The sequence below is a fragment of the Brassica oleracea genome, chromosome C9, assembly GCF_000695525.1.
Source record: "Brassica oleracea var. oleracea cultivar TO1000 chromosome C9, BOL, whole genome shotgun sequence".
Lineage (NCBI taxonomy): Eukaryota > Viridiplantae > Streptophyta > Magnoliopsida > Brassicales > Brassicaceae > Brassica > Brassica oleracea.
Window position 1 is genome coordinate 1,033,754 of NC_027756.1, and position 13,849 is coordinate 1,047,602.

General features: G+C 33.5%; 2 protein-coding genes across 2 annotated transcripts; both read right to left on the minus strand.

Moving 5' to 3' along the window:
* Positions 1–1,088: 1,088 nt before the first annotated feature.
* On the minus strand, positions 1,089–3,647 carry LOC106315425 (probable pectinesterase/pectinesterase inhibitor 39). Its single transcript, XM_013753150.1, has 3 exons — positions 2,890–3,647; positions 2,161–2,318; positions 1,089–1,847 (listed from the first exon to the last, which is right to left on the minus strand). Exons 1-3 carry the CDS (start codon positions 3,609–3,611, stop codon positions 1,159–1,161), a joined length of 1,569 nt encoding a protein of 522 aa, XP_013608604.1. The 5' UTR covers positions 3,612–3,647; the 3' UTR covers positions 1,089–1,158.
* A 1,564-nt stretch (positions 3,648–5,211) lies between these two features.
* LOC106315424 (probable pectinesterase/pectinesterase inhibitor 40) lies at positions 5,212–9,732 on the minus strand. The gene is made up of 3 exons (XM_013753149.1): positions 9,006–9,732; positions 6,062–6,222; positions 5,212–5,969 (listed from the first exon to the last, which is right to left on the minus strand). Exons 1-3 carry the CDS (start codon positions 9,728–9,730, stop codon positions 5,278–5,280), a joined length of 1,578 nt encoding a protein of 525 aa, XP_013608603.1. The 5' UTR covers positions 9,731–9,732; the 3' UTR covers positions 5,212–5,277.
* Between the last annotated feature and the right edge of the window lie 4,117 nt (positions 9,733–13,849).

Consider the following 13,849-nt stretch of genomic DNA (forward strand, 5'->3'; position numbering starts at 1 on the left):
ATAATATTTTAATATTTTTATAGAAAATATATAAATCAAAGTGTCTTCGGTAGTATTTAACCAACAAAATTATAAATAAAAATAGAAGGAGTGTGTGATAATGATGTAACAAGGCAAAACCACATACTTTCAAAATTTCAATAAAAATTTACAACTAATTAAAGCATTAAATATATGCATATAATTATTTTGAAATTAATACTTTTGTTTAGCATAAACAAAGATAACAATAAGCTGAAATAAAAATAAACAAATTGTGAGCACCGCCACCTGGGTTCGATTCCCGGCCACTGCGGATTTAACATTCGGGCCGCAGCGACACAGATTAGTCTCTTGGGTCTGGGAAGCTGTTGGGGAAACTGTGTTTAATCAAAAAAAAAAAAAAAAAAAACAAATCAACAAAATGCTATCACATCATAATATAATTATCTGTAATTGGTGTCAAACGCATGCAACATGGTATTTGCGGACGAGACTGTTGAGAAAAGAAACAATCACGGGCAACTCATGGCACATATTCTAACTGGATATTAATCGAGCACTAACTCCCCTCTAGTCTTCGAGTAATAAACCACATATGGATAATGTTGGTTACATATTTTAGCAAGATTGATACCCTATATATCTATATGTACATGTATAAGCTATATCTATATAGGTATGAAGAGTAGCATTGAATAATAATAATGGAGATGATGGGAATGTCGTACTTATCATGTGCGCTCCTGTGATGATTCCACATGCCTCATGACCCCCAGAACAAAACACGTTATCTATAAAGAGCAAAAATAACTTTGGATTCATGTTCTTATTCTCCTTTTCCTGCTTCTCTGTAAAAGTTTATCCATTATTGATGAACAACCAAGAAAGCAGATGGTAAAGGCTATAACTTTTATCTCAAAACTAAATTTCATATATTGGAAATTAAATTTGTTTGACTAGATTTTACTTTAATGATATATGTGAAATTTAATAGACCATTAAACGTATATAGATAATTTATTCTCTCTTGCTAGGGTATGTCATTTTTCGAGTTGGATACATAACTACACACCCACCAGACCTGTAGTGATAAAAAATTTATAGAATGTTGATCATCTTAATTTTTAGGTACAAGTCTAAAGTGACTTGATCTCATGTTTACAATCAAATATGTGATTACAGACCGGTATTAAATGGGATGCCGGTTGAATTAAGCCACCTCCCACCATCAATAAATGGACCGACTGTGAATTGGGTTGCTTCCGTTTCGTTTAGTATGGGTCTATAGCCAGGCCATTTGACCCGGTTAGTAATGTTTGATCCAGGTCCTTCGTTCATGTACTCTCCATAATGTAGGGTTTCAAGAGCAAAACTTCCGTTCCACTCCAACCATCCGGCAGGAACAACCAGATCGTCAATAAACGATTTCATGATGATCGTCCTAGAGAAGTTTTTCCACGGTCGACCTAAGTACGCCTCGAAGCTTCCTTTTACAGGGATCAAATCAGGAGCGGCCAAGAATCTACAGTTAATCATAGAGATACCAGTAGACTGGTTCGAACAAGTGCGACTTTGAGCGGTGTATACGATTTTCTGCCCAGGATTTGGTTTACGAGCATAAAGACTACAGTTTTGGAACACAACAGCCGCGTTACCACATATGAAATCGACCGTACCATATATATCACATTCTCTGTAGAACTGTTTGCCTGAATAGACATAAAGAGTGTCTTGGTAGCCTTCGAACGAGCAACGGTAGAAAGCAGAGTGGTCAGAGCCGCTTCGCAATGCCACGGCTTGTGGTGACGGTCCAGCAAAATTCACGAATGATATATCCTTAGCTATGAACCCTTCACCTTTCACGCCTGCATGAACAATTGTCTATTAGTTACTCGTTATACTACAACCATATATAATATGAAGATTACATTAGGTTGGATTTTTTTAGCAAAAAAAACATTAGGTTATATTTATTTTTCGAAGAAAGAAAATTTGGATTTTATTTGGGCTTGACATATCATTCGGCCTCAGCCTAAACCCATAAGAAATCAAGAATGTGCTCACCTGGACGACGCCTTAAAACTAGAATCGTTACTCGTTATAAGCAGCTTATTTTTCTAGATGTTTAGCAATTAGCATTTAAAAAAAAATGCCAAAGTATTTTGATCAAAGGCTAACCTACGGTAGCAGTTTGAAATGTTCCCAAGTTACCCTTCCTGCGGTTTGCTTTTATGACTGTTCTTCCGATACCGTCTCCCACAAACATTATCATTGTCTTATTCTTCGGTATCTCAACGTTCTCAAAGTATACCCCACGTTTTATATATATCATAAACCTGTAAAAAATTTTTTGAAGGGTATATACTAAAACAATAAATTAATGAAAAAGGAATAAAGTTCAAAAAAAAATTAAACGAAAACAATGACATGGCCCAATTCACATATAACATTTGAAAGAAAAAAAATCATATGTATCAACATTGATAAACCGAAAACATGCATGTGCATATCTTTTCTTTGTACTAACATCACCAATTTTACAACTGGTGTTACTTGAGAATAATAAATAAATAAAATATGTACGAATGTAGATTTGCATTTTTAAAACTTTTGTTCCTAATGTTAATGTTGGTGTATATAATTAGAACCATAAAGCTGAAGAAAAAACAATGACATCGTGAAATTTTCATAAATCACATTTGAAAAAAGGAAAGAAAAAAATCATACATTATCAACATTGATAAACCAAAACATGCATGTACATATCTTTTCTTTGTTCCGACATCACCAATTTTACTACTGGTATTACTTGAGAATAATAAATAAAATAGTACCAATATAGATTTTATAATTTTGTTCCAAATGTTAACGTTGGTGCTTTACTACGTTGAGGTAAGATGTATGTACCTTGTTACACTCGAGGTAGGAGCGGCCGAGACCGCATCGTTGATGGTAGTGAAGTTTCCGGTACCATCTTGAGCCACCATGAGATTAAACTTAGTTTTTTCCACCGGAGCGTGAAGGCGTCTCTTGTCATTCTCTAAGACCCAACTCGGGAACTCAACGTCAACCTCATATGCTTCCGGGGAGAGTTCATGTCCTGGAATCTTCTGAAGCATGCCCAGAGAGTTACTGAGGTTGCTAGAGATCTTCAAGATGCTATCCTTCAAACTATCAGTCAATTTATACGTGTTATCATTATTTTTTTCATGAATTCCACTTGTCTTGAAACCCTCGAGACACGTGTCTTGGTTCGTCATGGCGTCGCTGAGCAACATATTGACATCGTGGGCCCCAAGAGAAGAAGTTTGGAGCTTGGAGATTGCAGTTTCAAGATCGAAGATAGTGTCATCGAGTAGAACGAGACAGGCTTCGAATGCGCAGCGGTAACGGCGAGCTATGTTTGGACCAAGACGTTTTTGGAGGTTGTAGAAGGTAGTGTAAGAGACATTGACGTTTAAGATAGTTTGGTTTAAAGTAGCGACGATGAGCTCAGTGATGTTATTGGGTTCGGCTAGACGCTGGGTGGATCGTGAATGAACGGTGGGTATTAAGAAGATTAGGTGAAAGGTCAATGCTAGTAAGTTGAGATTTATGTGTTTTGACGTTTTTCTACTTGGATTATGCATCTTTTTTTTTTTTCAAGACTGTAGTGAGAGCTTGTAGTCTTATATATAAACCCTTAAAGGTAACTAATGATATAGAGGCGAAGATTAAAATAACAGAGAGACTGCGAATAATATTACTTTTTTGACAAAGGAATAATATTACTTTACTCATCAACCTCATTTCCTCTAGACAATGGTAATTCTTTCAACTTGTGATAAATGTACTCAAACATAAACATACGAGTATGGACGTCTTTCTTCAATTTGAATAAATTATTTTTAAAGATACACATTAAATACATCAAGATTTTCACAAAATACGTAAAATGCATAGATGTATAAAATTTCCAAATATATAGGCACCAGCTTCAGTCAAAATATTAATTATTAACTCACCAAAAACTGAGTTTTACGCATGTTTTTATGTTCTTAAAAATGTTGTTTACAGATTCAGTCCAACCTTTTTATTTAATATATAAAAATAGCACGTCAAAATTACCAAACAACAATAAAATTAAACTAAGTCCAAATTTAATTATGTATTTGTTTGATATAATAGAAGCAGAAATGATGAGAATGGGAAAACATAATTAAAAGATGATAGTTACTTTCTTTTAGGGCTTAGCTATGGACAGTACAAACAACACTGATTGTTTTCAAAAGAAGTTAGTATTAGCTGTAATATTCCACTTTGAACAAAGAGTTAAAGAAGGTAAGTAACAAAATTTAATGAATAATTCGTTCAAACGTCTTTTTCGTTTAACATGCATGCACCCTTCTCATACGTAAAACCCAATTTGATCACCCTCCTGTCCTCCACAATCGGCCACTTTGTTTTTTTCTTTTCTTTTGGATAAATTAAATCAACGGATGAAAAAGATAGATTAACCACTACAAAACGTTACAAGAGTATTGTAACTTGGTGATGGAAAATCATTTTTATTGTAGCTTAAACCAAGATTATGTGTCAAGTTGAAGAGCTAGTTTAATATAAGGACGGTTTGTGGTTAAGCAACCAACTCATCACTTGTGATTGATCCCTACATATAAACAGGGCTTGTGTGACTTCGCTGTTTAAGTTGTTGATATGTTGATTGTACATATATTTTAGTTTACAGAGTAGTTTATTAATTGGTTGTGCCAGACCGAAACATAGGGATCGCACATCGAGATCATGAACTTGTTGATTCTATGTGTTCACCGTTATAATTTTGCTCTATTTCTCGTTTCGGAACAACTAAAATTGTTTCTTCAAGTTTTCTTGTATCTCTTTGAATGATTAAAAAGTTCTGAATCCCAAAGCTTATACATATTTCTACCTCGAACGAGATCCATATCATTTTAAATTAATTATTTTAAGAGAACATATTCTTTCCAGTGAAATCTAAACATATAATCAATTAGACCTCTACGAGGTGCTTCAAGAATTTTAGCCATTATGTCAACTTTTTGTTGGTAAGTTTTTTTTTGTGTTTACGAGATCGCGAGGTGATTTTGTGAGTTCTTTAGATTATTGCGATCAAATCGATGTATGGTTTAACTAGACCAAGTCATTAGTCATTACAAAGAGGAAAGACATTAGTCTAAAATGATTTGATCACCTTAATTACAATTGCTATGTAAGTGTTACCAAACATTTTGCTTACATTTTAATATTATTGCAAGATTTCTATATATAAGATCAAGCTTAGAGATCAAGAGTAAAAGGAATTCCTGTAGAGTTAAGCCATTTGTTACCATCAATAAACGGACCGACAGTGAACTTAGTTGCTTCCACTGCGGTTTCGATACGTTTAAAACCGGGCCATTTGACCCGGTTTGTCATGTTCGAACCGGGGCCTTCATTCATATACTCTCCATAATATAAAGTGTCAAGAGCAAAATCGTCTTTCCATTGCAACCATCCAGCAGGATCAACCAAATCATCAATAAACGATTGTATAATAACCGTTCTAGAATATAATTGCCATGGACGACCTAAGTATGCTTTGAAGTCAGTCTTCACAGGGACCAAATCGGGAGCAGCCAAGATCTTGCAGTTTATTATAGAAATACCCGTGGGTTGACGAGGATCTTCTCGACCTTGAGCAGTATATGTGATTCTCTGGTTAGGGTTCGGCCTACGAGCATAGAGACTACAGTTCTGGAACACAGCCGCTGCGTCACCAAATATGAAATCGACCGTGCCATATATATTGCATTCTCTATAGAACTGTTTGTGTGAGTGGACGTAAATGGTGTCTTGGTAACTTTCAAAGCTGCATCGGTAGAAAGCAGAGAGGTCAGACCCGCTACGCAAGGCCACAGCCTGGTGCTTGGTCGGTCCAGCATCGTTCACGAATGATATGTTCTTAGCTATGAAGCCACTACCTCTTACGCCTGCATAAGCAAAAAAGAACGTATAGATTTATAAATTAAAGTTATAAGTTGTAATTAAATAAAATAAAAAGAAAATTATTAAGAAAACTTACCCACAGTAGCAGAGTTAAATGCTGTCCATCCATCTGCGCCGTTGCGGTTAGCTTTTATTACTGTCTGTCCGATTCCGTCTCCGAGGAACATTATCATCGTTTTCTCCCTCGGTATTTCAATGTTTTCGAAATATACTCCACACTTTATATATATCACAAATCTATCATAAAAAAATCCAATATTACTCTCACAGTATTAAGTTATTAATAAATAAAGCATTATTATGTATAACTAAACTGTTGGCAATAAATGTATTACTAAACCAAAAATTTTGTCAAAGCAAAATTTTTGTTGTTTTTTGGAGGGTCAAACGAATATTTATTGTTTATCGTTATAAAAAAAACTATTTATTGTTTATAAATAAAAAATGAGAAATTTGGATTTCTGTTGAAAATAGAAGATCACATGGCTATTTAGAAATAAACAAGAATCTAAAGACTGAATAAAATGAATGAATTTCAGGTAGGATTGAAAGTAAATATGCAAATGTGTTCAGTTTGGAAGCATGCATCTTAAAAGAATAAAATGAATAATAATTAATGAAAAAAGTAGTGTAAGATGCACCAAGATCATTTGTAGTGATCAGTCTCCCAGATTTAATTAATTTCTATTATATTAGCATTTTAAGTTAGTTTTATGTTTTATTTTATTTTATATTAAAATTAAATGTTTAAAAACTAATTGTACCAAGAGAAGAAAAGTGTAAAACCAGTGTTTTCAATATAATTTGGATGGGTTCACCCCCTAATGTGAATTATACAATTCACCTCATTTCCTAAACCAATTAAACTGTCACACAGGATTACTAGAAAAAAATGTATTAATTTTTTTAATACATGGAAAATAGCTTTGCAAAAAAAAAGAAATTAACGTATGACGGCTCCGTTAAGAGTTTTGATCTGATTTCTCCTTCTTCATTCTTCGGCTTCTTTTTTTTTTCATCCCAGAAACACCCAAATAATTCTTCACGTAACTTGCAGGTTTGAGCTACTTCATCACTCAATTAACATAATTATCCCCAAGTTTAATTATTGTTTGTTATATATATATATATATATATATATATCTTGATCGTGTAGTTATAAGCACAACTAGAGCTATTAGATCTTTAATCATGTCTATGTATGATCATATTTGATTTTCTTTTAGATATTCTGATTATCACGTTTATATATGATCACAACGTTGTGGTGCATGAATCACCAAACGTTGCAAGCGTTGTATTGAATCCACTTAGAGATAAACTAACATATCACTCTGATTTCTGTTAATCTTACTCTTCTCTTTGAGACCAATATTTTAGTGACCAATTGATTGAAAAAGCTTGCAGAACATATATACCCATAGCGTGATTCAGATTTGTAAATGTTGCAAGCGTTCCTCTACGTGGGCTTTATAGCTCTGTCTATTATTCTTATTTTCTTAAACCTCGCAATGCAAGTTTCGGTCTGCTTCTTCTTCAAGAGATCAGGATGACCTCTCACAAAATTATGGAAAGACAACAAAGACCTCTCCACTCAACTCAAATACTCTCGGCCAGCCCAGTCTCTCCATCATCTTTGTTTCTCTTGTTCACTCACTTACTCTCTGTTTTTGTTCTCACATTCACACTTCTTCTTCACTTTTCTGTTTCTCGTGGCTCAAGTCTCTTTTTTTTCTCACTTCTTTATAGCTTGTTTTCTGTTACTCTCTTTGTTCTTGGTTACTCACTTACTCTGTTTTTTGTTCTCACACTCACCTTTCTTCTTCACTTTTTTGTTTCTTGTGGCTCAAGTTTCTTCTTCTTCTTCTTACTTCTTTGTAGCTTATTCTCTGCTACTCGATCTCCTTGTTCTTCTTCTTGGGCACTTCTTCTTAGATCTACTTAGTTTGTAGATTTAATCAAACGTTCAATTCGAACAAAAAAACTTATTTTCTTAACTTGATGCCTTTTTTCTCCATCTTCTTCTTCCTCTTGTTTGATACTTTTTCCAGAAATCCATGGATGAACGTGGTTGATTTAGCTTAGAGAAGGTGAAATTGAATTAGGATTTGAAAGAACAGAATTGGTGAATGAAGCTTGACAAACTCTTATATTCCTATGTTTTGTGTAAAGCGATGAAAAAGAAGAACGATGGATGGCGTAACAACGTTAATTTCTTTTTTTACAAAGCTATTTTCTATTTATTAAAAAAATTAATACATTTTTTCTAATAATTCTATGTGGCAGTTTAATTGGTTCAGAGAAATGAGGTGAATTATATAATTCAGCTTGGGTGAACCCAATTTCTGTCCCTCTACGCAATTTTTACATTAATGTTTTTTTTTGGCACTTTTACTTAAACTATCATATAAGTAGGGATAGTTTATCTGGAGATATTAAAAATCTATGCTTTTTTAGTTACGTTTATGAGAATTTGGTGGCGTTGTTTATGTAAACTATCAATTGATGAGACATTTGTGATGACTTGACACTAATTGTTTTTTTTTGTCAACACTTATTGGTATTGCCATTGATCACGTGTAGGAATGATAAAAATTGTCTGGTTCTTCAAGTTTAAGATTTGTCGTTGTTAGATCCGTGACGATTACTACATAAGTTTAAGATATTTTGAGAAAAAAATCTCTATAAAGAAAGAAGTAATTCATCGAAAAGCTCTGATGAACATTTCACCACGGTACTCCCTAAATTTATTCGTAAGTGTTTATGTGCACAATTTTAGATATTAATATGCTTAACTATTCTTTTTGAATCGAATTAATCTGTTTTTTTTTTTTAAAGAAGCAAAATAAAATCGACCCAAAATATAAGAAGGAAAGTAATCATTAAACTGGCAAAAAACAAAGAAACACTAAAATTATTTTTAAAAGCTTATTTAATATAATTTCATAATTGGTAAAACATGCAAAAGGGATACGCATGTAACATTACCAATAATAACCTAACATGTAACGTTTTCATACCTGGTCTCGCTCAAGTTGGGAGCGGCCGACACGGCCTCTCCAATGGTTGTGAAGTTTCCGGTACCATTTCGAGACACCACCAGATCAATCTTAGTCTCATCTGTCGGATCCTGAAGGAGTTTTCGGTCGACCCACGTCGGAAACCCAACATCATTCTCTAATTTCCCCGGAATATTCTCAAGCATAGCTAGTGATTCCCTGACATGTCTAGAGATATTGTAAAGACTCTCCCTCATGCTCTCAGTAAGCCCATACGTTTTACTACTGCCATAAGTATTCTCGTCCTCGTCGTCGTCGCTAGAAGCAAAGCCATCAAGACACGTTCGTGTATTCGTCATAGCGGCGCTGAGCAACATACTGACGCTGTTGAACACCGGGTAAGGAGACTGGAGCTCCGAGATAGCGGCGGTGAGATCTAAGACGGTGTCATCGAGTAGCTCGAGACAGTCACCAAACGCGCAACGGTCGCGATGTGTTAGGTTTGAGCCGAGACTCGTTTGGAGGTCGGAGAAGTTTGAGGAAGAAAAATTGACCTTGGAGATGGTTTGATTTAAAGTGGCGACGAGGAGCTCGGTGGTGTTACCGGAGGATGTAAGATGCTGCGTTTTGTGGAGGGTTGGTGAATGAGATGAAACGACGGTTGATAAGAATATTAGGAGCAAGGGAACTGGTAGTAATAAGCTGAGAGTTGCAATGTATTTTGGCACTTTTCTTAGATGAATCATTTTTTTTGTGAAAAAAGAAATAGCGGAAAGGGAGAATCTAAAAGAGTAGCTGAAATGTGAAGTGAAAGGTGAAATCATACAAGTATACTTAACACTCAAGGCCACCGGTAACGTAAAAGGAATTTATATTTGATGTATTTGTTATTTTGTGGAAAGGAATTTTATTTCAGTCAGATTTCCAATTCATGGAACGCAGACAGAGAAATATCATTTGAAAACTGAGATAAAAAGAAGGAAAACACTAGATAACACTAAATTACTTATTTGTTCAAAAAATAGTACACAAAATATTTTTTTTCAAATAGCATTAATTAAAAATATATTCTTGTTTTATATTTGGATGGGATTTAGTGATTAGGGTTAATTTTTATTATTTAGGAGGGTATTTAAAATAAAATTATAGAATATGAAGTAATTTAGTCATTTTACCCTTATGTTAATGTTAATTAGAAGATTGTTTCTTTATATGTAATTTTTTCATAATTTTTGTGATATAGGGTTTGCCAATATAAGAGTTATGGTAATTCCTTGAACATATGTATGATATATTACTTCGTTTATGATAATATCATAATTTTTGGAAGTCTTTGTTCAGATAGAGTAAGCTTGCAAAATGTTACTAACAATAACATAAAATACATGGTATCTAGCTACCAAAAGCTGACTAAAACTTCCATAAAAGTTCTCTAAAGGCATTATAAATATAAAGATTCATATACGTATATATTTGACATGCATTGAATTTGATAGTTTATTTTATATTTATTGAACTAAATAAACATACAAAATAGAGAATGAGTATGAGATAGCACTAAAAAAATTGTTTCTAGTAATCAAATTTCATATGAAATCTTGTTAATTTTTTTTTTTGTGGATTGTAAAGTTATCTCTCTTAATATTTGATGAATAAAAATTTATTTCTTGTAGTCTAATTTTCATAATTCTGCTAAATTAAATAGTTATAGTTTTTTAGATCTGAAACTTTTAATTAGGGTATTAAGACAAAACACACCAAAACATAATGGTAAAGGCAAAGGTATGAGTGAGTTGTTTAAATAGTAGCGACGTAGTTCCTCGGTTCTACTCCTACGTATGCTTCCTCTTCCTCACATATATACATGGGTCTGCGGCTGTTCCGGAGATGAGTAGCTCAATTCCAATTCCGTCAACACCTGTACGCATCGCTCTTCTCCGTGTACTGGTTTGATTGATGGATGGTATTCAGGATCTAGATACCCGGGGGTGCCGTGCCTATCACTATTGTAGTGAGATGGTTTAACTAGAGAAGGAATTAGGCATATATGTATCATCAATTAATTAGTAACACTTCTATAAAGAAATTTCAAAATGTTTAAAAACTCTACTTACGTAAAAGAGAATATTTCTTGGTTTCAATAGAACTCCTTATGAGCGTTCCCTCCGACCCTGTTCTTGATCCAATGTGGATTAAATAAGAATTTTTGTTAATCACTATAGCAAATACCAAAACAAAAAAAAGAAGAAGAAATAATTTATAAAATTTACCAAAGACACGGGTGCGTGTCCATACATTATGTTTTTGCGTCCTCCATAATTCGATAATTTATCTTCTGATACATTTAGATCCTCAATAAATAGATATCGTTGCTATTTAGCAATACAGACATTTGTAGTTAGTCGTTGCTAAATAGAAAAATTATAGCAACTTATTTTTTAGCTACAGACGTAGCTATTTAGCTACAGACTACCGACGGAATTTGTCTCTAGCTATATAGCTACAGATTATTGTAGCTAGCGACAGATTTAGCTACAAAAATTAAAACTATGTGTTCCGTTGCTATCTCTTGCTATATTTGTAGCTAATAAATTTGGTTACGGAAAGGTCTAGTGCAGCATGGAAGACCCCCGAGACGTCTAACAACTTCACTGTCCAGTGTAGAGTCAACTGCTACTCCTCTACGACCTCCAAATGGCATTCTTCAAACATCAAGCGTCTTTCATCCTCCCTTTAAACCCTCATTTTCTTATCTCAGTACCTGAAAGCTTCATTTTCTCTCGTTGAAGATTCCTCACGAGTCCACAAAATTCACTGCTGCAGAAAAAGGGAAAGGTCTCCAGTCAGCTCAGCTTCCACCAACATGTAAGAGAGTGTGTGCTCTGGAGTTTGACAACTCCTTCCTCATCCAGAACAATACTTTTAATCAAAGGCTCACAAACCCTAAGGAGCAACCAATCTCTTGACTCATCAAGGAACTCCCTAAAATCTGGACTTCCAAAGACAAGATCTTAGGTTTGGTTTAGGCAAAGACTGTTTTCAGTTTAGATTTGAATAGGAGGAAGATATGCAAAGCGTCCTCAAAAACAGACCATACCACTATACAACCACTGGATAGTTATCTTGTAGAGATGGGAATCAGTCATTTTGTCTTCTTTTCCCTCAAATCTCTTTCTAGATCCGACTTCAGGGTTTACCTCTTCACTTCTAGCATGAAAAAGTGATATACAATATCGGCCTAGAACTCGGTGTCCTTGGAGATTACGAAATTTACGATTGCTCTTATCAGGGTTCTACTGAACGGCCTGAAGCCAATAGCAAAGAACACAATAGTTGAATTTTTCTCAGGAGAGGAAGATCTCGTTACCCTCAACTTTATGGTAGTAGTCTAATGTTCATAATATCGTTAAATTATATATTTATAGTACCGGTTTTTTAGATCTGAAACTTTTAATCAGGATCTTTTTTTTTTCCGGATATAATTAGTATATGTTGAGTGAAGTTGATTTTATCATATTGAGCAACCATGCATTTTGATGCTAAAATTTTAGATGAGTGAAATTATTATTTTGGATTTTATCTTATTGGCCATCAATATTTTTCTACCCTTAGATCATGTATAACCAGAGATTTAATTGGTTCATGTTTGTAAAATTAAATCAAAATACTAAACTTTTTTACCGCTTTTACTCCAAAAGTCATCCCAAATCCTAAAAAAAATGAACCGTTTCATAACGGACTCACTCCACCTAAAGTTCTCAACGTACATTGCTACGATGGAAGAAATGATCTATTCGTACCAAACTTAACATATCGTGATCGTTCAGCCTTTATCTGGTTCACCGAAAAGGATGGACAAGCAAGGAAAGTGTACACATGTCTCCTGAGGCATGGGCCTAAATTCGAGAGTTTTTATAACGTTCAAGTGTATAGAGGAGCCTCTCTCTCATAAACGATGTGGTGAGTACCGTGAATGGACTGCGAAAATTGATGGAATTTATTTTATGAAAAATCGTATACCGCCGAGGGCACATACGCGTGGAAGAAAAAATAATGTGCTTTTCTTTAAAAAAAAACAAAAAATTAACACTTATTTTTTTGGATTTATCCATATATAATTGTATATATAGTTCTCTTTAATTATACTAGGGATTTTCCCCGGCTACGTCCATAGTATTTGTATAATTTTTTTGTTAAGCTAAAAGTTTTACACTTATATTTAAATATAAATTGTGTATATATATTACAATTGAACTATTAAATTGGTAGAAATTTAAATTAGTTTGTATTTATTAAGTTCCTTTTGTCTAACAAATTTAAAATGATTTAATTCACAATTTATGTATGTTATTACTGAAAATCATATATAGAATGATAAGTAAGATGGTAAAAGTTAACTAAACATAGTTATGATTTAAATACATTTTTTCTTTTATTTAGGTTTTGTATAAAACAATTTTAAAATTTACAGCCAATTTAAACTTTGTTTAAATTTAGAATCATTGAGTTATAATACCAAATTGAACATTTTAATAATAGAAATAAAATTAAATCAAAAATCCAAACATTAAAATAATAATATTTTCAAAACCAGTTCATGAAAATACATTATAAATAAAAAAAAATAAAACAGACCAAACCATATTATAGACATACTTTTAAAACAAATCATCACCGAAACTTGATGTTTAAATCACATAAACCACAATGACTTGAATCCTTTTTTTCAAAAAAAAACCCAATAATGGCTCTCCAAATTTAGAAATTTGGCCTCGTCTCAAGACCTTGGTCTTTATTTTTATGTTTTTTTTGCTAAAATCTTTATTTTTATGTTGGTTTGTAGCTTTGATGACTCTTTGTCATAA

What these genes read in the sequence shown, in the direction of transcription:
- LOC106315425 (XM_013753150.1), bottom strand. Translation starts at nt 3,611, where the DNA reads ATGCATAATCCAAGTAGAAAAACGTCAAAACACATAAATCTCAACTTA. An exon ending in CCTACCTCGAGTGTAACAAG is followed by an intron (nt 2,319 to 2,889) that starts GTACATACATCT and finishes AATTTTTTACAG; the next exon opens with GTTTATGATATATATAAAAC. An exon ending in ATTTCAAACTGCTACCGTAG is followed by an intron (nt 1,848 to 2,160) that starts GTTAGCCTTTGA and finishes TTGTTCATGCAG; the next exon opens with GCGTGAAAGGTGAAGGGTTC.
- LOC106315424 (XM_013753149.1), bottom strand. Translation starts at nt 9,730, where the DNA reads ATGATTCATCTAAGAAAAGTGCCAAAATACATTGCAACTCTCAGCTTA. An exon ending in CCCAACTTGAGCGAGACCAG is followed by an intron (nt 6,223 to 9,005) that starts GTATGAAAACGT and finishes TTTTTATGATAG; the next exon opens with ATTTGTGATATATATAAAGT. An exon ending in ATTTAACTCTGCTACTGTGG is followed by an intron (nt 5,970 to 6,061) that starts GTAAGTTTTCTT and finishes TTGCTTATGCAG; the next exon opens with GCGTAAGAGGTAGTGGCTTC.